This window comes from Acomys russatus, chromosome 13 (assembly GCF_903995435.1).
Source record: "Acomys russatus chromosome 13, mAcoRus1.1, whole genome shotgun sequence".
Taxonomy (NCBI): Eukaryota; Metazoa; Chordata; class Mammalia; order Rodentia; family Muridae; genus Acomys; species Acomys russatus.
The window spans coordinates 36,689,989-36,711,656 of record NC_067149.1 but is presented as its reverse complement, the minus strand read 5'-3'; the positions used below and the strand labels follow the sequence as shown (position 1 = coordinate 36,711,656).

Sequence of the window (21,668 nt, the reverse complement as noted above, 5' to 3'; positions counted from 1 at the left end):
AGAGATAAAATGTAGGTTGGGAAGGACAATGCTCATGATCATTTTCAAAAAGAACAATCCATCTTGATGTATTTTTTTAGATCCATATTATATGCTTCGATTACAAAATCTTCTTGGAAAAGTCTGAAAACAAGGTCACACTTCAGAGATAAGCTGCCCTAATATGCTGCATTGATCTATTCATACACAGTAGAAACAACCTGGTTCGTAGAGAATGCTTAGGTGTGGAATTTTGTTCTGTGTTTAAATCTTTATGTATAGCTGGTATGAGGATATAACTCACACGCCATACAATTTGCCCACCCTAACAGCACAATCGGCTCCAGGTTTTATAATATTCACAGGCTTGGTTTTTCTGGAGAAGCAAGTCTATTGTTCTGAATTGGACTTTTCAGGCTGAAAGCCTTTTGGAAAAAGTCAGAAGAACCGATGACCTCATGGACACCTGAACTCAGAGCACCAATGGCTACTTTTCCTCCACCCCTAGCCATTCTTGGTAAGTGTTCCCTTTGACTTTTGGAAGCATTGATTCCCACAGTTGGCACTCTCTCTGCCTGACGTCTGCACGGCAGTGATGCCATTCTGTCCCTTGTGGAGGGAAGCAGAGATGAGGCTTTGCTGTTAGGACCCCAATGCTTTGTTCCCATCCTCCCCACCCGCCACAGTTCCTGACAGGCCTTGTTGGGCACAGCCGATCTTTATAAGTCCAAATTTGCCCAAGGCAAGTGATTTATCAGAAGCAGCACCCACATAAATTTATAGAGAAAAAATATACCATATTAGTGAACGACAGCTCATTCTAAGCACCTCACACTGCCTCTGGGTGTGTGTATGAATGCGTGTGTGTGCACATGTACACTGTACACACACACGCACACAGGCATATACACATGCACATGCATGCATGCACAGACAATCACACACACACACACACACACACACACACACACACACACACACACACATTAGCTGTGTATATCATGGTTTACCGGTCAATTCTACTTTTAGGAAAAGAGACCAGCACTGGCAAGATGACTCAGTGGATAAAATGTTTTAGCCAAGACTGACAGCCTGAGTCTGATCTCTGAGCCCATATGGAAGGTGGAAGGAGAGAACTGATTCTCGAGAGTCATCCTCTGACTTCCACAATGAGCAAATAAAAGTTCTAAAAAAAATAAATTAAAAAGAAATAGAAGATATTGTGAGCCAAGCATGGTGACCTATGCACATAATCTTACAGCTGAGAGGCAGAGGCAGGACCTATATTCAGGCTGTTAAGATGGCTCAGAGGTTAAGAGCACTGTCTGTTTTTCCAGAGGTCCTGAGTTCAATTCCCAGCAACCACATGGTGGCTCACAACCATCTATAATGCAATCAGATGTCCTCTTCTGACATGCAGGCAGAGCACTGAATACATAATAAATAAATACATAAATACATAAATGTTTTTTAAAAGAACTTATATTCTTGAAGATTTTCTTTTTGTGTTTATTGTTATAACATCTGTCATGGCATGTACAAAACCAAAACAAAATCAAACCAGACAAAAATCCCAAGATGGAAAGGGGAGGTGGGGATGAAGTTGGCCCCTATTTTGAGCTATTGGCAATTGGGAGACTTAACATTTTAAGCAAACTCCCCAGGTGACTCAAAGGCTCTGACACTGGTGAAACAAGGCCACACAACCAAATGCTGGAGCAGGAACATTCAGTAAAGCTCTACATGACATTATAGCTGTCAAGGAGACAGAGGCACTGGGACACATCCTGTCCCTATCAGAAATCTTAGAGCTTCCAAATGTACATGCAAACTAAATGTCTACCAAATGGTCTGTAGAGGAACTACAGCATTGATAAGGCTCAGCTCCTGACTTCCTGTCTGCAGAGAGATGTGGACTTTGACCAGTAATTTGCAATAAGTTATTATAAAAATAATATCAAAAATATGGATGAAATTAGTCAAATTGAAGACACACCATCAAGTTTACTTTATCTCCTCTTTTTCTTCTTCTAAGTGACCTCATCCTCCTGCCTAAACCCACACTTTACACAAGCATAAACTCCACACTAAACACACACACACACACACACATGCTTGTGCACACATGCCTTACCATGTATATTTATGTGTATATACACACAGGTACACCCAGCCTGTGCACCACGTTTCTCCTACAGATATGTCACAGAGGAAAATGCCAAATTTGGAAAATACTACATTCATCCAACTGAAGGAGTTTCAGAAAAACATACTTCAGATATACCTATCTGTTCTAAACAAATTAATGTCAACTTTATATAAGTTATTGCCATCTGAGAGGAAGGAACCTCAATGAGGAAAATACCTTCACAAGATCAGGCTGGAGACAAGCCTGTAGTGGATTTTTCTCAATTAGTAATTGATGGGGGAGGGCCCAGCAGCACATTGTAACTGATGCCATCCCTGGGCTGGTGTAAACTAAGCAAGCTATAAGGAGCAAGTCACTAAGCAGCATCCCTCAATGGCCTCTGCATCAGCTCCTGCCTCCAGGTGCCTGCCCCACCCCTGCACCTTCAGTTCCTATCCGAACTTCCTTCAGTGATGAACAGTGACGTGGAAGTATAAGCCAAATAAACATTTTCTTCCCCAAGTTGCTATGGTGTTTCATCACAGCAATGAAAACCATAACTATATGTCATATACATGTATTCCATCTGTAATTAAAATTTTCTAATGGTCAAAAGTAGTTCAAATGCATATTTAGCACTGTTAAGCCACCATCATTCCTAGGAGTGTGCCCCTTCCAAAACCAATTTAGGAACTGACCCACAATACATCAAGTGTCTGACTAAATGTAAGAGATCATAGAAGAAAAGGAGGAGGGGCAAGAATAGACCCAGCGGGTCCTAGAAACCTACAAGAAGAACATTGTGATGGGTGAATTGGGGCCCAGGGGGTCTGCTCAAACTATTGCACTAACCAAGGACAATACAAGTAGTAAACATCGGACCCCTACTCTGATCTTCCCAATGGACCGGACATTCTCCACAGTTACATGGAGAGTGGGGTCTGACTCTGACATGAACTCTGGTGCTCCATATTTGACCACCTCCCCTTGGTGGGGAGGCCTGATGGCACTCAAAAAAAGAATAAACAGGCTACCAAGATGAGACTTGATAGCCTATGACCGTATAGTGGGGGAGGAGGTCCTCCTCGGTCTTAGACATAGGGGAGGGGAATAGGGTGAAAGTGGGAGGGAGGGAGGAACAGGAGGATACAAGTGATGGGATAACAGTTTACTTGAATCTGAATAAATTAATAAATTTAAAATAAAAAAAAAGAAAGGGCAGCTGGGAATGGATGCTGGGGAAAGCAATCAAGGAAGTCACAGGCATGCTAAGGGCTTTGATGTTTTTATGAGGAAATTAATTCCAATAGCTACCATAATGATATTTTTGTTGTCATGTGTATGTACTGCAAAAGAGGCTCATGGTGGGAAGGGATGCCCTTCCCCATGTTCAGAGGTCGTCTTTTCCTAATTTCTCTAACGGTTTCATAGGGGCTAACAACTGCCTTGGTTAGTATTTCAGATTAATTGTGACATGCTGGGTAGTGTGCTAATTGACTCCAAATTATCAACTCCCTGTGGGGAGCTCCATATTACAAAAGTAACAGAACTCTAGGAAAACCCAGCCAGCAGCAGGTAACCTGGGACATTGTCTAACTCACCCCTTACAGGCTGTCACACTTTAATCAACCTACGCCATCGTGCACCACACTCAGAGAGAGGGATGATGTTTTCCTAACATGACTGCAAAGTGATCTTCCACAGTGTGACTCCCTCATCAGTACATCAAGTCTAATGCCCCCAGCCTTGAGGCCAACCAGGGTGGCAAATACTAAAGAACAGCAGGGTTGACCAGAGTTGATGGAGATAGCTGGGTCATGAGAGACAAGGGGTTTTCCGCTTTGTTTCCTGTAGTGCTTAGCCAGGACTTAAGAAGTGTGGCCATTATAAAGTCACCACATTGTGAGGAACCCAAGCTGCATGCAGAGGCCAGAGGTAGAGTCAGAACTATCTTCAAGACACTGAAAACACGTACGAATGAACCTGCTTCATGGACTCCAGCTCTCAGAAACCACATGGCTATCAACTCGGAGGTCTTCTTAAATGAAAGCCGTGACATCCCAGAGGAGAGACAAGCCATCGCCAAACAGACATGTCCAGTCTCATTGCCTGACCCACGAGGTCCAAGAGCATAAGTCACTAAGTACTGAGGCAACTTCTTATGTTGTCCTTGTACCTAGAACAAGACAGAATGTGAAGATGGTAAGGCCTAACAAATTCTATCAAAGTTGGAGAACTAGGTGGCAAAGAGGTTAACTATCTTCCTGAAATCGACCATGTTGGGGTTGTCTTCATCTCTGGCCTAAACAATACTGTACTTTGATCACAGTAGTTCACAACTTACATGGGGGGAAAAAGCACCTAATTCATTGTTTTCTTTGAATCACCCCAACCCTCTTGGAAATATGAGATTCTTCGATGTTATGAATATTTCTGAGCCTCATGGCTTGCGTAGCACATTCAGCAAAGGAGACAAGACAGAAAATCCTACAGATGAAATTGGTTCACTTAGACATTTAAGTTTTATTCCCTCTCAAGTTTCTAATGAGGGTTGAAGACCACATAGTTTAGTCTTACAATCAAGTTTAGTTGGTTAGGGGATAAGTTATTTTTGGATCAAGTTAGATGATTTAAGTTAATAGAGATGAGATATAATAGATATTGATTTTCATTCAGAAATTTAGACCCAACACGATAAGAAAGAGGTTTACTTCAAGTTTGACAAATACAAATAGCCAAATCACTATGAATGTAACATTTGTATAACTCATGATTGTCTCTTGGTTCATCCTGCTGTATGTAGTTTATTTTATTCATGTGTAATAATACAAATACATATGTTAAAAAGAAACACAATAAAATAAAAAAGAAATTGGGTAGAATAGTGTGATGCCTTTCTGTGCTTCTTCATAGATAGACATCATGACACTGTGGTGTTAGCCAACCACAAGTTTCCGGGGCCTTATTCTGGTCACAGATAATTTTCCTCTGTCTGTCCAACATGCAGAAGAATGTGTCTAGTAAGTACGTATAGTTTTCCTTTCTTGCAAATAAGTTTAATGCACGGTCAAAGTTTTTAAAAAGTAAAAATAGCACCACACTACACATGTGCAGTCATGGTTTCTAAATGATGTAGTGTTCATCAGAGGGCTTAAACATGCTAAACATGCCCTGGAGCAGACAGACATGCAGCCCATCTCTGAGAAGGAAAACAGAATCATGGGACCATCCTGCAGAAACCTTTAGGAAATGCCCCAAATCCGTTAGTTCCATCTATTTGCCCAGGCAATGAAAAAGACATGACATACTGTGGTCAAGGGTAAGTAAAAGGTTTAATTTGCATATATTTAAATAAGCACTTGATAAAGTTTAATAAAGTCCAAGAGGATCCCCGAATCATCTCTATACTTCATGTGCCTCACAATTTAAAATATCCAATGCCCCCATAAAATAGATGAGACCAAATTCATGAAAAATATCTGAATCAATTGGAGCAATTGTATGCTATTATTTAGAAACAAAATCAATAGCACTTATTTTTAATAATGATGTACATTTAATTGTTTTGACTGTAAATGCTCCTGAAAGACCCATGTGTTAAAGCTCAGAGTGACATAATAAAGAAGTTGTTTAAACTTTAACAGCTGGAGTCTAACCCAAGGATTTAGGTCCTTGGGCAGCCAGCCCTCACCTCACGCTCTTCACTTCCTGGCCTTGAGGTTAGTAGTTCTATTACATGCTCCACCATGGCAGGCCATCTCTCCACTGAACTAAGGGTGACCTTTCTGCCTGGTCATGGAACAAGACCTCTAAAGCCATGAATTAAGAAATGCTAAAAAAAAAAAAAAAAAAAAAAAAAAAAAAAAAAAAAAAAAAAAAAAAAAAAAAGAAAGAAAGAAAAAGAAAAGAAAGAAATGTTGCACTACGTTCATTTAATCAGCAACTCTTGCGCTAACACTGGCTCCTGGTTCCCTTAGTCTCCTCCCTTCCAGAATTATTTCCTCCCAACTCCAGTTGTTTGCTTGCTTCAACTGGGACACCTGCCATGGTTCATAAGGAAGCCAATGGAGGTACTCCAAGAACTGAGGGCTAGTGGCCTTTCTGCAGCATCAGACTGAGAGCCAGCCCTGGACCTTTTGAAATGGACTCTAGTTACATAAATATGACTCATGCAGGGAACCTTATTAAATGATGAGAAATACCTGGATCTTTGTGCCGACAGCTCTGGCTACTCTTCCCGTACCACTGTATGGTTCACCTGCATAAGCCACGCCTCCTTAATCACCCTCAAAACAACAAGAATGTCCTCTTCCTTCCCAGAAGTAGACAGTTCTGAGCACATTTTATTGAGAGTCTGGAAATAATTATCTTGTTATGCCCACTGAAGTGCCTGTTCCTGATCCAAGCACAGCCATTGGGTTTCAGATCTAGTCTCTCCTCTTGAACTGCTGGGGGCGGGGGAGAGGATTCTAAGCCACATCTAGAGTCACCAGCAAAGACTTCAATGCATCATTAATGATGTCTGCAAGGGATCAGGAGGAAGGATTGGTGCTGTGGTGTGGATTTGCTGTCCTGGCTCTGAACAGAGGTGTGCTGGAAGCCATTGGAGTCTAGAAACAATAAAACCATTTTTAAAAAGCACAAAAGTCAGTCATAAATTAGCAGGGGAAATTTAAGTAGATTTTTTTTTCTGTAATATTGTTCTTTGTGTACCACCAACCCTTGAGGAGAAAAGGTGTGAAAAATGAGTCCACTTTATTACATCGCCAGCTCCTACAGCCAATTCCAGTGGGATCAGAGTTAATAAACCTCTGAGAGGAAAGAATGAGTTGTTGTATTTGCCGCAATCCCCGATATTCGTTACAGTTAATATGTACTCACCAAAAGTAACTTTATTATTCTTCAGACATCTTTTCTCTAACTCAGAATCAGATGGCCTCACCTATGAAATGTGTGTGCTCCATGCCCCAAACCCTCAGAAGTTGGGAAAAGCCCACCTTGCCAGCATCCACACCTGGCCTCTCCAGGTAGAAACACACCCCTGCTCCGGTGGCCAAATTCACGAGAACCAGTTAGCAACAGCTGTTTCCAAATGCTCAGCTACACCCTTACAGTGAAGAAGGAAGGGCGATGAAGCAGCTGTGGGCCCAGTTTGCTCAAGAGACTAAGAACCAGCACCAGGTCAAACTTATCTCCCACAACAGACAGAGTCTTCAAGCTGCATGATTTGACCAGGTAATGCCTTACATGGTGAAAGCATTTCAAGAGACCTGGCTTCTAAACCAGTATTCAAATACCCTTTCTGTGATGATAAGAATATCTAATAAACTTACCTGTCAGAGTTAAGGTAGTATAGCTCAACTTACCTAGCAAGTAAAAGGCCCTGAGTTCTAAAACAACTGGACAGTCCAGGACAAATAGCCACATGTCTACTGGGCACTCAGAATGTGGCCATGCCCCTGAGAAAATAATTTTTTTATTCAAATTTTAGTTATTCTAAATTTAAGTAGCCACTCTATAACATTGGTCAAATCAGTTTGCCCAGTGCTCAATTTTATTTTCCTCTGGGGCCCCCAAATCTACCCACTCCTTCTTTTCTGCCATCATTCAGTTCTCTAATCTAAGCTACTCAGGTTACCCCTACTCCGAGTGTCTACCATAGCCTCCTAATCAACTCTCTTCGCTGACCCTGAAGAGCAAATGCTTACAAAAGTTAATAGCTCAGAAGTTGAAGAGCATCCTGCTCTTCGAGACGACCTGAGCTTGGTTCCCAGTACCTGAATTAGGAGGCTCACAACTGCCTGAAACTCTGGCTTCAGGGGGATCCCACAGCTCCAGCCTCTGCAGGCACCTGCACACACACACATACACACACAAGCGCGCGCATTAAAAGTGTAAAAATAAACTATTTTAAAAATTAAACTTGCTGGGCATGGTGGCGCATGCCTTTAATCCTAGCACTCGGGAGGCAGAGGCAGTAGAATCGCTGTGAGTTCGAGGCCAGCCTGGTCTACAAAGCAAGTCCAGAACAGCTAAAGCTATACAGAGAAACTCTGTCTTGAAAAAACGAAAAAGAAACACTTAAAAAAAAAAATTAAACTTAAAGGCAGGCATCGTACTCTGGTGCCTCACATTTGACCATGTCCCCTGGAGGGGGAGACCTGGTGGCACTCAGAGGAAGGACAGCAGGTTGCCAAGAAGAGACTTGATACCCTATGAGCATATACAGGGGGAGGTAATCCCCCTCAGGAACAGTCATAGGGGAGGGGAATAATGGGAAAATGGCGGGGGGGGGGGGGGGAGGGAAGAATGGGAGGATACAAGGGATGGGATAAACATTGAGATGTAACAAGAATAAATTTGAAAAAAAAAAGAGCAAACATCCATGATCCCAGCACCCAAGAAAGGAAGACAGTATGATTAAGAGTTCAAGGCTAGTGTGCATACAGCAAGACCTTGCTACCCCCACCCCGCTCACCCACCCACCCCCAAAGACAAAAAGTGGATCTAAAAATTAGCGTTCAAGAACCTAGAGTGATGACTCAGCAGTTAAGAGTACTTGCTGTTTAGGGGGAGGATCAAAGTTTGTTTCGCAGCACCCATATAGTTAGTGGCCCACAACTGTCAATCACTCCACTCCAGGGTGTCTGGTGGCCTCTTCTGACATCAACAAGCATCAGGCATTCACATGCACATAAACACACATAGGCAAAACACTCATACACCTAATATAAATAAATCTCTTTTTAAAATTTGTTGTTATTTGAGACAGAGGTGGCTTGTTGTTGTTGTTGTTGTTGTTGTTGTTTTGTGGTGGTGGTGGTGGTTTTTTGTTTGTTTATTTGTTTGTTTTGTTTTGTTTGGTGTAGCTCTGTCTGTCCTAGAACTCACTCTGTAAACCACGTGGGCCTCAAACTCAGAAATCTGCCTACCTGTGGGAAGCTGAAGCGTTCGCCCTCGCTAAGATGGCGCCTGGCAACCTGCCAGGCAGGATGACTTGCAATTCTGCTCCTGGTAAACAAGTCCTTATTCAGGTTGTGGGCCGTGCTTTGCTCTGACGTATGCATCCCGCCTTGTCGGGAACCAATTGGAGCTACCGACGTAAGGGCTGCTGATTGGTTGAGGCAGAGTATATAAAGGGGCGCGGAGGTGTTGGGGGGGGAGAGAAGCGAGCGAGCGGGAGAAGAAGACGCTTGCTGAAAAGGTTCCTGAATAAACTGCCTGGAGAAGAACGGGTCGTGTCCTTATTTTCCGCTGGTCGGAAGGGACGCGACACCTACCTCTGCCTCCCAAGTACTAGGATTATAGACATGTGCCACCACCTGGCCTAAGAATAAAATTTTTAATTAGTTTTTAAGGAATGCCTATAAAATTATGTCTAGGGAGGTTGATTGTTAAGTTCAAGGCTAATAATCTAGGATACATGGATACATAGCAAGTTCAAGACCAGCCTGGGCTACATGAGACTTTCTCTCTCCATCTCAAAATTTATTTTATTTATTTATTTATTTATTTTTTACTTTTTAAATAGTTTATTTAACTTATTCACATTTTTAAAATTCCATATTCCTTTCTATATAGTTGCATGTCAAAAAATACTAGTTTCATGGTTTGCTGAAATACATGTAGAAAAACATTTGGCATAATAGCGTGTTTACATTTTTCTTTTTTAAAGATCTATTCACTTTTTTTTTTTTTTCGTGTACACGTGTGCTCTGACTTCATGCATACAAGAAGAGCTTGTGAATCACCATGTGGCTACTGGGGATGAACTCAGGACCTCTGGACGGGCAGCCACATGCTTGGAACCACCGAGTCATCTCTCCAGCCCATTTGAATTTTTCTTAAAGAAACATTATTAATTTTTTTAAAAGGTTCCAGGAATTAAAAACAAAAATCCAGCAATGATTATTTCTGAAATGTATAAAATTTAAGCAATTATAAAAAGGTTAAAAACCAAAATGATACACTTTTGCTTTTTTCCTTACTAAAAATCTAGATGATGTGTCATGTCAAGAAAGTTCAAAAAGTTTCAGCAGCTGCTGTCTTAGTCGCTCTCGGAATTGCGGTCCCTTCTCATGGGGGCAGGGCCGCGCACTGCAGACAGCAGCACGCCTTCAATGAGCTTCTTGGGGTTCTTCTCCAGGTCGGTCTTGAATGTTCCCGACTCAGACAGTTTCCACTCCAACTCATCTCTCGTCAGGTTCATGCCACCGAAAACCAGAGGACCGATGAACTGCACCTTGATATCACCCTCCAGATAAACAAATACTGTGGGCAGATTCCTATCAGGGTAATTTGGGATGCAGGTCGTTGAGATGGCTTTGATGAATTTCACATCGGGGAACTTCCTGGCCAGTCCACTCAAGTGCTGGTTTATCAAGGAACCGAGGGGAATCCCTTGTTTGTACAGGTGTAAGACCACCCACAAGCCCTCGCCGGCTCTGATAACTTTTTGAACATAATCCTTTCCTGAGATCTCCAGAACTTCTCCAAACTTGTTCTTCAGCTGGGCCGCTTTCCACTCGGCCAGCCACTGCTGCCGGTACATCTCGACGGCACGCTCGTCCTCCTCGCTGAACTCGTCCTCGTTTTCCCCCAGCTCCTCCAGTGTCATGTCTTCATACCTTTTCACTACTGACTGGCAGAGGAGCTTCTGCTCCTGCTTCTCCTCTTCCACCTTTTCCAATTCCTTCAGGCTTTCCTTCGGGGGCAGGATGCCCTTTTTGCATAAGATGTCATTCCATTCTGTGTCTGCATTGGGGTCCTGCATCTTGCCTCCAGTCTCTCAGACAAGCCCTCCGCGTCCCATCTCAAAATTTAAAAGTCCATTTAAAAAAAAACTGTTCCGAAACATTTCCACAGAAAGGCCACAAAATTGTGTGACCACTTTAAGGAGGTCCTGTTTGGTGTCTGAGCCCTCACCTTCTAAGTTCCAGCCACTCTGATCTTTCTTTAGTCCTTGAAGCCTCCTACCCCAGGATCTTTGCGTGTCCTTCCTTCCTGGTCAGACACTCAGAAGAACAGGGAAGCACACACCAAATAATGGCAGAAGTCTGGTAGTAAAGGACTTCTCCAGGGGTGACCAAGACCACACTTGTCCTGACCCAAAGCTCATGTGTAAAGGCTAAACATACCGTTAAACATGTCCTACTGTGTACCCCTGAGCTATGTTGTAGTGTCCAGACACAAATGTTTAACCACCTTAATGATAGAAAACAAAGACCCGCATTCTAGAATGAGCTTTTTACCACCATTGTCATACTCTATTGGCAAAACTATGAGACTCGTGGACCTTATAAAGGGCAAGGAGCCAAACTAGACCAAGACTTGTGAAAATGTTAGTGCCTCAGCATGTACCTCAGTGGTAGAGAAAACACCTAGTACACATGCGGCCCTACTCCCAGCACCACTCAAAAAATGTTTAAGTATTCTGATAAGTTTATTTCGAGAAAAAAAAAAAAAAAAACTTCTTAACATGTGAAGGTTGGTGTATATCCAAGTTCATATGTAAATCTTAGTAGCATTGTTCATTACAAGAAATTCAAAAGACAGCCAGAATTGCTACTCGCAGAAGAATTAGGTTAAAAGATTGTGGCTCGTTCATGAAAAATCCTGTTCGCGGCTAGTTTGTAATGCCCCCAGGTAAATGATTCTGCCTCATTTTCCGTCCACTGCAACAATCTTGATCAGTGATCGATTGCTACCTAACAAATGACCTCCCCGACCCACTAAACCCAGCAACCCAGAATACCACTACTCTTGCTGGGCATGCATCTGCATCTCCCTGCTCACTCCTCCCCCAGAGCTGCAGTCCCCTGAAGATTCAACTAGAGAAACATCTGCTTCTTCGCTCATTGCTGACAGCTGCAGGTTCATGGGGCTGATGGTCAGTCCTACTTCTGCTTAACACACAGACCTTTCACCAGGCTGGTCACACATCCAGCAAACAACTTATGTCATCAGGGCAAGCGACAGTGCAAGGAAGAGAGTCAGTAGGACCCAGGTCACCGTATTTTATGGAATGGGAAAAAAATAGCCAATCTCTTCTGCCCTATCCTCTTTAGTCACAGTACCTGGTTAGCTGGGCATAGTGGCACATGCCTTTAATCCCAGCGCTCAAGAGGCCAAGACAGTGGATGGCTGAGTTCAAGGTCAGCCTAGAATACAGAACAAGTTTCAGGACAGCCAGAGCTACACAGAGAAACTTTGTTTTGAAAAACAAAAACAAAAGGCGCCTGTTACACCCTGTGAATGGTCCTGCTGTGAATGGTCCTGCCAGCAGCAGTAATGTGCTTTGTTGTTGGCACAGAGAAGCATGCTAAAAATTATACTCAAGATCCAGAGAGAAGCTCTATCTGGAGCGCATACACAGGAGGAAAGGATTCTACAAGCCAGCAAACACCAGCTCGTAGGATCAATGGGACCTCTAGAGAGGCAGTCACCTTCAAGAGCAGGTCAGAGGCCACAAAGCCTAAATTCTCCTGGTCTTTCCCATCACCTTTAGCAATGCTAAAAGAAGGAAACAGATTTACAGTAAGCTCCTACCAAAGGCTAATGAGCTATGAGCACAGAAAAGCAAAGGATTCAAACAATGGAAGAAGTTGAACATTCAGAAGTTCTTCCTTGTAAGTACAAAGACCAACGAAGGTCACAATTCTTAGAGCAACGGGGACTGAAGCAGCCCAAGGAAATTCTGATGCCTGATGTGGAGTTTGAAACTCCACAGAACCAGGGTCTGAGCCAGGACAAGAGATAAATGTCCAGATGATGGTAGGAGGCCCCGTGTTCCCCATTCAGGCTGTTTCCCCATCCTTTCATTACCCACTGGGTCTGTGGACCACTTATAGCAGACAATGAGCATTTTTCCAGTGAACTGCTCTCAGGTGGCAAAGGCCACCTCCCCAGGAAGATGCAGGCACGTTGTTACCAGGATAGCTTACTAACAGAAAGCTGGCTACCTCAGTCATCATCCATGGTCAACTGCTTCCCTTTAACAGGCTGGATTCCTTCCATAGCTTTTGTTTTTGTTGGAATTTTGTATGTTGTTTTTGCGTTTTGTTTTATTTTGTTTTGGGAGTTGAGTGGGTGTGTTTGCTTTCTAGCCCAGGGTGTCCCCAAACGTCCTGTGTAGCTAAGGATTATGTTCAACTTCTGATCCTCCTGCCATTGATTCCCAAGTGTTGGGTGTACAGGCATGGACCACCACACTCAGTCTGTACTACACTGGGGGGTGAGAATCAAGCCCAGGACCCCTCCATACTGAACTGCACTCCTAGACTTATCCTTCATCCTGTTATAGGTCATTTCCCCTCAAGAAATGTCATTCTGCTGGGCCCATAAGCACACATCTGTAAGCCCAGCATTTGGGGACCTGAGGCAGAAGATTGCCACAAATTAGAGAGCAGTGTGGACTACATTGAGGTCCAGCTGGCCTTAACTATCATGTGAAATGCTGTCACAAAAGAAAGGAAGGAAGTAAAGAAGGAAGGGAGGAAGGAAGGAAAAACACTATCAAGGCTCAAATCTCCACCTCAAGCCCAAAGCTCTGCTTCTAGGCAAAATAACTTCAGGTAGTCAAGATACATAACAAAGGCACAAGTGCTAGACTCTGCCAAAAGAGCTTCAGGGTGTGCACCAAGTTCCAGGAGATCTGCCTGGTTACATTTGGGAAAGGCCGATATCTACAACTGCAGGAGGAAGTAGTAAGAGTGACCCTAGCAGGAATATTTATTACTGTTGTTTTTACAGTGTGTGTGTGTGTGTGTGTGTGTGCGTGCATGTGTTGCCTATGTGCCACAGCATACATGTGGAGGTCATGTTCAAGAGTCAGTTTTCTCCTTCCACCTTGTTGACACATGGTGTCTCTTGTTTCTGCATACTCCAGACTGTCTCTTGGGCTTCCCACCAACCCTCCTGTCTCCACCCCTCATCCCACTGTAAGAACTCTGGGATTGCAGAACAAAACCATAGAATCCAGAGTTTTTATTCGTGTTCTGAGGACTGAACTCGTGTTATATAAAGTAACAGTTATGGACCAATGGGATTCAGGTGGTGGTGGTGGTGGTTGTTGTGGTTGTTGTTGTTGTTTGCAGGGCATTACTGAGCCTATCACATTCAGTTTAGTCTTTAATGGAATGTCTAAAAGACTACGTTTAAGTTATCTTGCCATACTGTGCTATTATAATAATTGTAATGTTTACTTGTAAGGCCTGTCTTTGTCTACATTCGGATCTCCAACATTATGTAGTAGAGCATTTGACATTAGCCACAGAGAACTCTGGCCAAGAGTCCTTGGAAGTAATCTGTATCATATCTGATAAGATTATTGTTGATAAAGCTATGGCTGCCCCACCAGATCTTAGGGTTATGAAGCAAGGATGGTCCAAGCTAGAAAGGATAACCATGGGATTGAAAGTAAGGCCTTTGAGTTGTGCCAAGAAGGGTTGCAACATGAACCTCAAACCTAGAAACACACACACACACACACACACACACACACACACACACACACTAAAACCAAATCTTAAAAATAAAATGTTACTTTTCCAGAACCACACTGCATCCTTGCCCCCTCCAGGGTTGTCAGAGTTATCAGGGCTACAGTGATGTGGTGGAGACCGTTCTTGGCTAGAGAAGGCACTTTATGCCCTGCCTCCTTCAGACAGAATCTCAGCTAGCCATGGACTTGTTCCCTCCCCCCCACCCAATTCCTGTTTCGTGTATTATTAAAACCAAACATTGTGAGTGTCTGGGCTGAGATAATTTTACTTCTTTCTTGTTGAAATCTGTTTTCAAAATGACTGATATGTGGTTTCAATTTTTTTAAGGTGTAATGTAAATTAGCCTCAAAAAATGACTGATTTTTCCCCCTGTAATTCTGAGAAAAGAGGAAGTGTCGCCCAAAGAAAGTGTCATCTATCTGCATACAATCTGAGGTAGAAAGAGAATCCTTATCAATATCTTATTATATATCCCTTCATCCAGTGCCAGGAACCACAGGAATCTGACAATGAATATCATCAATTCCATGAATTCAGTATAATTGTATTTCACTGAGAAAGGGGGGAAATGTCTTTCCTCAACCACTCGAGCTGCTGCCATCTGGACTATAAAAATAGAGATAAAAAATAAAGAACAATCCAGCATCTTGTTCTTCATTGAGAATTTAGTCAGATGTTTCTTAAAGACAAATCATGAACACCATTAGGCTACAATGAAAGAAACTTTATGCTGTTGTTGTTTTTGTTGTTTGTTATTATTATTTTCTGGAATATTCTCATGTCTTCTTGAACCCCTACATTAGGTCAAGGGCTAGGGTACCTGCCTTGAAGACTCTCCTCTTGTTGTGTGAGCCTTCTCAACCTGCCCTTACCAGAGATAATCTACTTGGTCCAGGCCAAAGGTGGCAAAGATGTTAATAAATGTGTCTTCACTGGATTTAACATTACAAGTCCTTATGTTTTAAGGAACAAAAACAGGTGCCAACATAAATGCAATATAGAGATTTGCCAAGCTAAAACATGCAACAGTAATGGCTCCAAAGCCTAGCAGTTCAACTGATATGGTCAGAACTGCCTCCTCACCACTGCACAATCTGGGTGGGCGGGGCTCCTTGGGAAATCCTCTGGAAGCCTCAAGGCTAAATCCTCACATCCTGATAACTCCACCAATCACTGAGAGAATTTTCTTTTTTCTCTTTCCAATATCATCTAGGAGAAGCCCCTAAATGAACCGTCCTGACATAGCTTGTGCCCTTCCCTGGAGCATTTGTTGTTGGAGATAAAGGGACAAATGCTTTGATCTGGCAGTTCATAGTCCCATGCCTGCTCCCAAAACAGTGGATAAGGAAGATGGAACCTTTGGCACTGAGAGACACAGGGTGGAAATCAAGGTGTTCTTCTTCCATGCAAGGGTTAAAAAAATACAGCAATCTTTACATTACTCAAGAAAACACATGTTAGTTGCCTCTTCTGACCATCTCCCTCATCCAAATATCTATCCCCAGGCCCTGTTTCTGCCCCCAGAGCTCTGGCCACTATTTGTTATTACAATGTGTGGTGTTTTAAGTGAGAGTGGTCCCACAGGCTCATATACTTGAATATTTGGTCCTCAGTCCCTAGAATTGTTTGGGAAATGCTAGGAGGCCCGGTCTTGCTGGGGGTGGTGTGTCACCAGGGGAGGACTTTGAGGTCTCAAGCGCACACCATTCTCAGGCAGCTCATCTTCTCCCCACCTTCTGGTTGTTGTCTGGTTGTGTAAGTCCTCAGCTACTGCTCCAACTCCCCACCATAATGGTCATGGACGCTGATCCCCTGAAACCATGAGCCTCCAAATTAAATGCTTTCTTTTACAACATGCTTTGGTCATTTGTTTTTTGTTTTTTTTTTGTTTTTTTTTTTTTTCCACAGCAATAAAATGTAACCAAACAATGCCTGCTTATTTTTTTTGCAAAAGCATAATTACATCACTATATCCCCACTACTCTTAGGAATACCTGGCCAATAACAGAACTTAGTATTTTTTGAGTTAACGAGTCAGAAGGAGCAACCTACCTTTCACCTATCATAATACATAGCTAGGCAATAAGATATTGTCAGAGAGGAAAATAAATGACCATTTGTCATACACCTAATAGGTGCTTAATCAATGATCACTGTCCACACACACAGGAGAGTGGGGAACAATTCCCATCCTCACCCCACCAGCTTAAGGCTGAAAGAGATATGGTAGTTTCCCCTTTATCACAGAGAATGGGTTTCAATGCCCCCCTACCCCTACCCAGGAAATGCCTTAAACTGTGGACAGTACCACTGGTCCTCATATATTCTGTATTTTCCTATTCATAACTATGACAGTTTAACTTCTAACTTAGAAAAAGCAAGAAATTAACAACAGCAGCAGAACATGACAGTCACAACAATACTCTATAATAAGCATAAAATTCATTAATTGCTTCTCCCTGGGATTTCTCATTTAATAGTTTGGACTTCAGTTGACCCTAGGTAATTGAAAATGGGATATAGAAACTGCAGACAATGGGAACATAATAGATGCCAAGGGGTGTCACACCCGGTACAGAGGAGGGACCCTGACCCACACACCAGGGGACCCACATCTTTACTGGACTCACCTAACCAGTTCTTTACTGCACAGGGGTCTGGGTCCTAGCTCCAGTGTTTCACGGGCATTAAGTCTAGAGTGTAGCCTTTGAATGTGCACCTCTGACCATTTCCCAAGTGGTGTAGCTGCTATCTCAAAAGCTATATTGTCAGAACCAAGCTCTCCTGGGGAGACTGGATATTCCTAAGTTATTCCAAACTAACGCAGCAACTACTGAATAGCAGAGTCCATAGGAACAGAGAGCAGGCAGCCACTTCTGCAAACCTTGTAAAATCAGTCCCAGAATGCTTTGAGTGCCAGGATATGACAACCGTCTCCCTGCTAACTCTCAATGGTATGATCCACAAAGGAATCTCTGACCACTTACACCATGTTCTCTGCAAGACGAAGTCTGATTCCCTGCCATCAGGAACGTGTTAGCAGCCACACGCAGGGATTCATAGCGAAGTCTGAGGACCACTGCCCAGTAGCAGAGCCATAAAGAGATCACAAAGGAGAACTCCGTGAAGTAGCCTCAGAACTGGGAGCTGTAACTATAGAGAGAGAAGATGGGAGGGTGATGGAGGAGGATGCGGATTTGCTAAGCACAATCATTTACTGTGGTCCAGACCCCTGAACACCACTGACTGAACCACCTCCCCAAACCTATAAGATGGGCTGAAAATCAGTCCCATTTCCCAGTGAGGAGCCCGGAGAAGACTATTAATCTAGGGAAAGAGTTCAGATTCAATCCCACAGCTGTTGAAGCTGAATCCTGTCTTCCATCTGCTGAATGAGATCACGGAAACTGAAAACAGGCAGGAAGCAGTGGGAGGCCCCAGGAGACAGGGAAGCTTCTGGTGGGGAGGCGTGACAAGAAAGAGGGGCTAGCAACGCTGTCCTCTAAGGGGAACTCCTTGTGAGGCATTGGTCTTGAGGGCTGAGAAAGTGGCTGCCTTCCAAGCTTTATCTAGAGCTGTGCATCTGAGATCCTCATCAAGTGAGAACAACTTCTCAAACAAAAAGGAAACCAGCCACCTAAACACAGAGAAAATCCGGATGTCCCTCCCAAAGAGTGAGTCTCGTTTCTCCTTTCTCTTCTTATGGCTGGTGCTGAAATATTGCCAGCTAACTAAACAACACATCGGCCTTCCCTACAACTCAGGGTTACTTCTGGATAATGATAACACTGAGCACAAGGACACTGTACTAACTGGGTCATGGCTATGAAAGACCCATGACTCGGGAACTGTCCCACATTTCAGCTGGCAACACACACCCTGAGTTTCATATTAGATTCCAAAGGACCACAAAATTACATTTTTGTATTGTGTTTATTTTTACTTTCTTGGGTTTGGTTTTTTTTTTTTTTTTTTTTTCCTGAAACAGGGTCTACATTATATTTAAAAATACAAGATTGGTTTTGTTTTGTTTCTTTTTTTGTTTGTTTGTTTGTTTGGGGTTTTTGGTTTTTTTAGGGCACCACTAGAAAAAGCAAAGCAATAGTGGTCTCTTGTGGAAATGAGCAGTATTTGCAACTGTATTTATAACCTAACACTGAAACACAGGATGTTTTTAAGATCCACGGTGGAAAATGGCCCTTTTTCACAGTGGAGACCATTTAAAAATAGAGGCCTAAAAGCCTACCACTATACTGAGGAGACTTTCCTTGGAGCCATGAAAACTTTGTGGTTATTGTTTTTCTTATTGCCCACCATCCCCTGCTCTGCACTCCTCAAATCTCCAGATAAGCCAAAGGCAAGTTCCAGAGACTCTGTGATCCTGTGGTCCAAGACGTCCCAATGGCACTGTACAAGCACATTGCTACATTTCATTAAAAGCTCTTTTCACAAGGGAGTCACAATAATTAAACCCTTTCTACCCAGAGACCCACTCAGAAGTGCACAGGAACCTACTGACAACTGCTCTTACTTGTTTGTGTCCCTGGAAGGCAAAGAATAAGAGGGCAACAGAACTAATAGGGTTGGGAGGAACACAAAACCCTTGGTGAGTTCTTCAAGGGATGATGTTCATTAAGTCCCCCCATAGCTCAATGGATGCTTTGCCATTCTTTACACTGGACAAGAACAAACTAAACTTATGGCTTATGTTTCACAATTTGGAAAGTGGACGCTATTACAACATTAAAATCCACGTAGGAAATTTGGCTTGCATACTGTCTTAGTCAATTCAAGCTGCTGTCCCAGATCATCACCTTCAGTGACTTACAAGGTAACTGTACTTTCTCACAGGCCTGGAGGCTGCAGGTCTGAGGCTAGCATGCCAGCACTGTCCGGTTCTGGTGAGAACATTTTCCCCTTTGCAATTTGATGGCTTCCCATTTTTAACTCACAGAGCAGCAAATGTAAGTGCCTCTTCCTTATAAAGACACTAACCCCCATCACGGGAGCACCACCTTCATAAACTTAATCAACTCCCAAAGGTCCCAATCCTAATACCATGCTGAAGCCTGGATTCCAATACATGAATGGGAAGGAGGGGGCACAAACCTTCACTCTATAACACACAGAGAGACATGTGCATGCTGAGAAGAAGAAGAAGAAGAAGAAGAAGAAGAAGAAGAAGAAGGAGGAGGAGGAGGAGGAGGAGGAGGAGGAGGAGGAGGAGGAGGAGGAGGAGGAGGAGAAGGAGGAGGAGGAGGAGGAGGAGGAGAAAGTGACCACTCATGTCTACTCCAGCTATGCAAAAGTGTCGCTAGTACTTCCCTTAGAAGGCCCCCTATGTGTCACTCTATCATCACATCTGCTCAAAAAAAAAAAAAAAAAAAAAAAAAAAGACCTCCTGCTTTGAGAATCCCTAGATAAACTGAGCTCAGTTCCAAAGCTGGTAGCTCAGTTGGAAGCTGAATGAAAGGGAGCTGGACACAGGTCTCACAGGATGATCCTTCTGCTTGGGTACCTGACAACCAGCAGTCCTCACAAGGGCTGTTGGTTCCACTGGTATCAGCCAATGGTCTGAGTCCGAGGCCTCACTCTGGAGCTGCTAGCCAGACTCTGGCCAGGTCAGCCCCTGGATCTTCAGATGATAAGTGTAAGATTCAAACGTGCACATGTAAATTTTACTTACAGGTTCTGGGCAAGGAGTATTGGTGAGCATTCAGTTCTTGTGTGACGTGAGGCAGGAATGAAACTGGACTGACAGAGAGGAAGTGCGGGTGTGGGTACACAGCAAGTTTCCTTTCTCCAAGACAGCTGAGTAGGATCAGAGCTCCTCAACTGTGCAGCAAAGGCAGTTCAACAGAAGACATTGTGAAAGGAAAGCAGGAGTTGCGTATGCTAGGCTTAGAGCTGCCTCAGCCACATTAGTCGTATCAGCTATGTGTCCTGTCTATAAACTGGGACCTTAATCCAGTATAAAATTGGTTTGTTACTATATTGATTAATTTTATGTCAACCTGACAGGAGCTGGAGTTATTTGGGAAGAGGGAATCTCAACTGAGAAAACACCTTTGTAACATTTACCTGTAGGCAAGTCTGTAGAGTATCTTCTTGATGAATTGTTGATAGGGTGCAGAGTCAGACCACCGTGTGGGGGGCTTACACCTCTGGGCAGGTGGTCATAGGTAGTGTAAGAAAGCATGCCGAGCAAGCAGGAGAAGTAATACAGCAAGCAGTACTCCTCCATGGCCTCTCCTTCAGCTCCTGTCTCCAGGTTCCTGTCCTGAGGTCCCTTCTTCAGTGACTGTTCACTTCTGTCAGCGATAGAATGTGGTCTGATCGTTGTGAGCCGAAATAAATCCTTCCCTCCGCAAGTTCTCTTGATCATGGTGTTTTATCACAGCAATAGAAACCTCTTACTAGGACAGTCACTTCCCTCACATTTGTGCCACTATTACACCAGTGGGCCTATCTTTTGCAAGCCGGTCGTTATTACAGCTCTCAGGGTTTATAGCTAGGCAAGACTGATGATTTCTCCTTTGCGGCATGTATATCACCTCCCAGCACTGCATCTATGAGCTACTAGGGATGGAGCTTCTGGTTCAGTACCAGCTAGATTTCTCCACTGCCTATGCCATAAGCATGTGGGATCCTCAGCAATAGGGTCTTACTGTCAAGTGGTGAGGGATAACTAATAGTACATGGGCCCAAGGATAAATGAACATAGCAATACTATGACTCCTAATGACAGATTGCTATGCCCGCAGATCAGTGCACCACTCTGACTTCAAAAGAGAAGCTTCTTCTTGCAAATGGCAATTATCACAACTAACTGGACAACATGCAGAGAGAGAGAGAGAGAGAGAGAGAGAGAGAGAGAGAGAGGAGAGAGAGACTTCTGAGTACTCAGTTCTGGTTGGGATATCTTTATCATTATCCTCCTCTCAAGGCTCTTGTATTGACACAGAAGAGTCAGAAAGGCTATAAGCATCTGTGGTGGTTAAATGAGATTGACTCCCATAGGTACATATAGTTGCATAGTCCCGAGTTGATCAACTGTA

The 21,668-nt window shown here is 43.3% G+C and overlaps 1 protein-coding gene across 1 annotated transcript; it reads right to left on the bottom strand.

Moving 5' to 3' along the window:
• Window positions 1-9,993: 9,993 nt before the first annotated feature.
• On the bottom strand, window positions 9,994-10,880 carry LOC127196847 (phosducin-like protein 3). The gene has a single exon (XM_051154594.1). The coding sequence runs from the start codon at window positions 10,878-10,880 to the stop codon at window positions 10,155-10,157; it is 726 nt and encodes a 241-aa protein (XP_051010551.1). The 3' UTR covers window positions 9,994-10,154.
• Window positions 10,881-21,668: the final 10,788 nt, after the last annotated feature.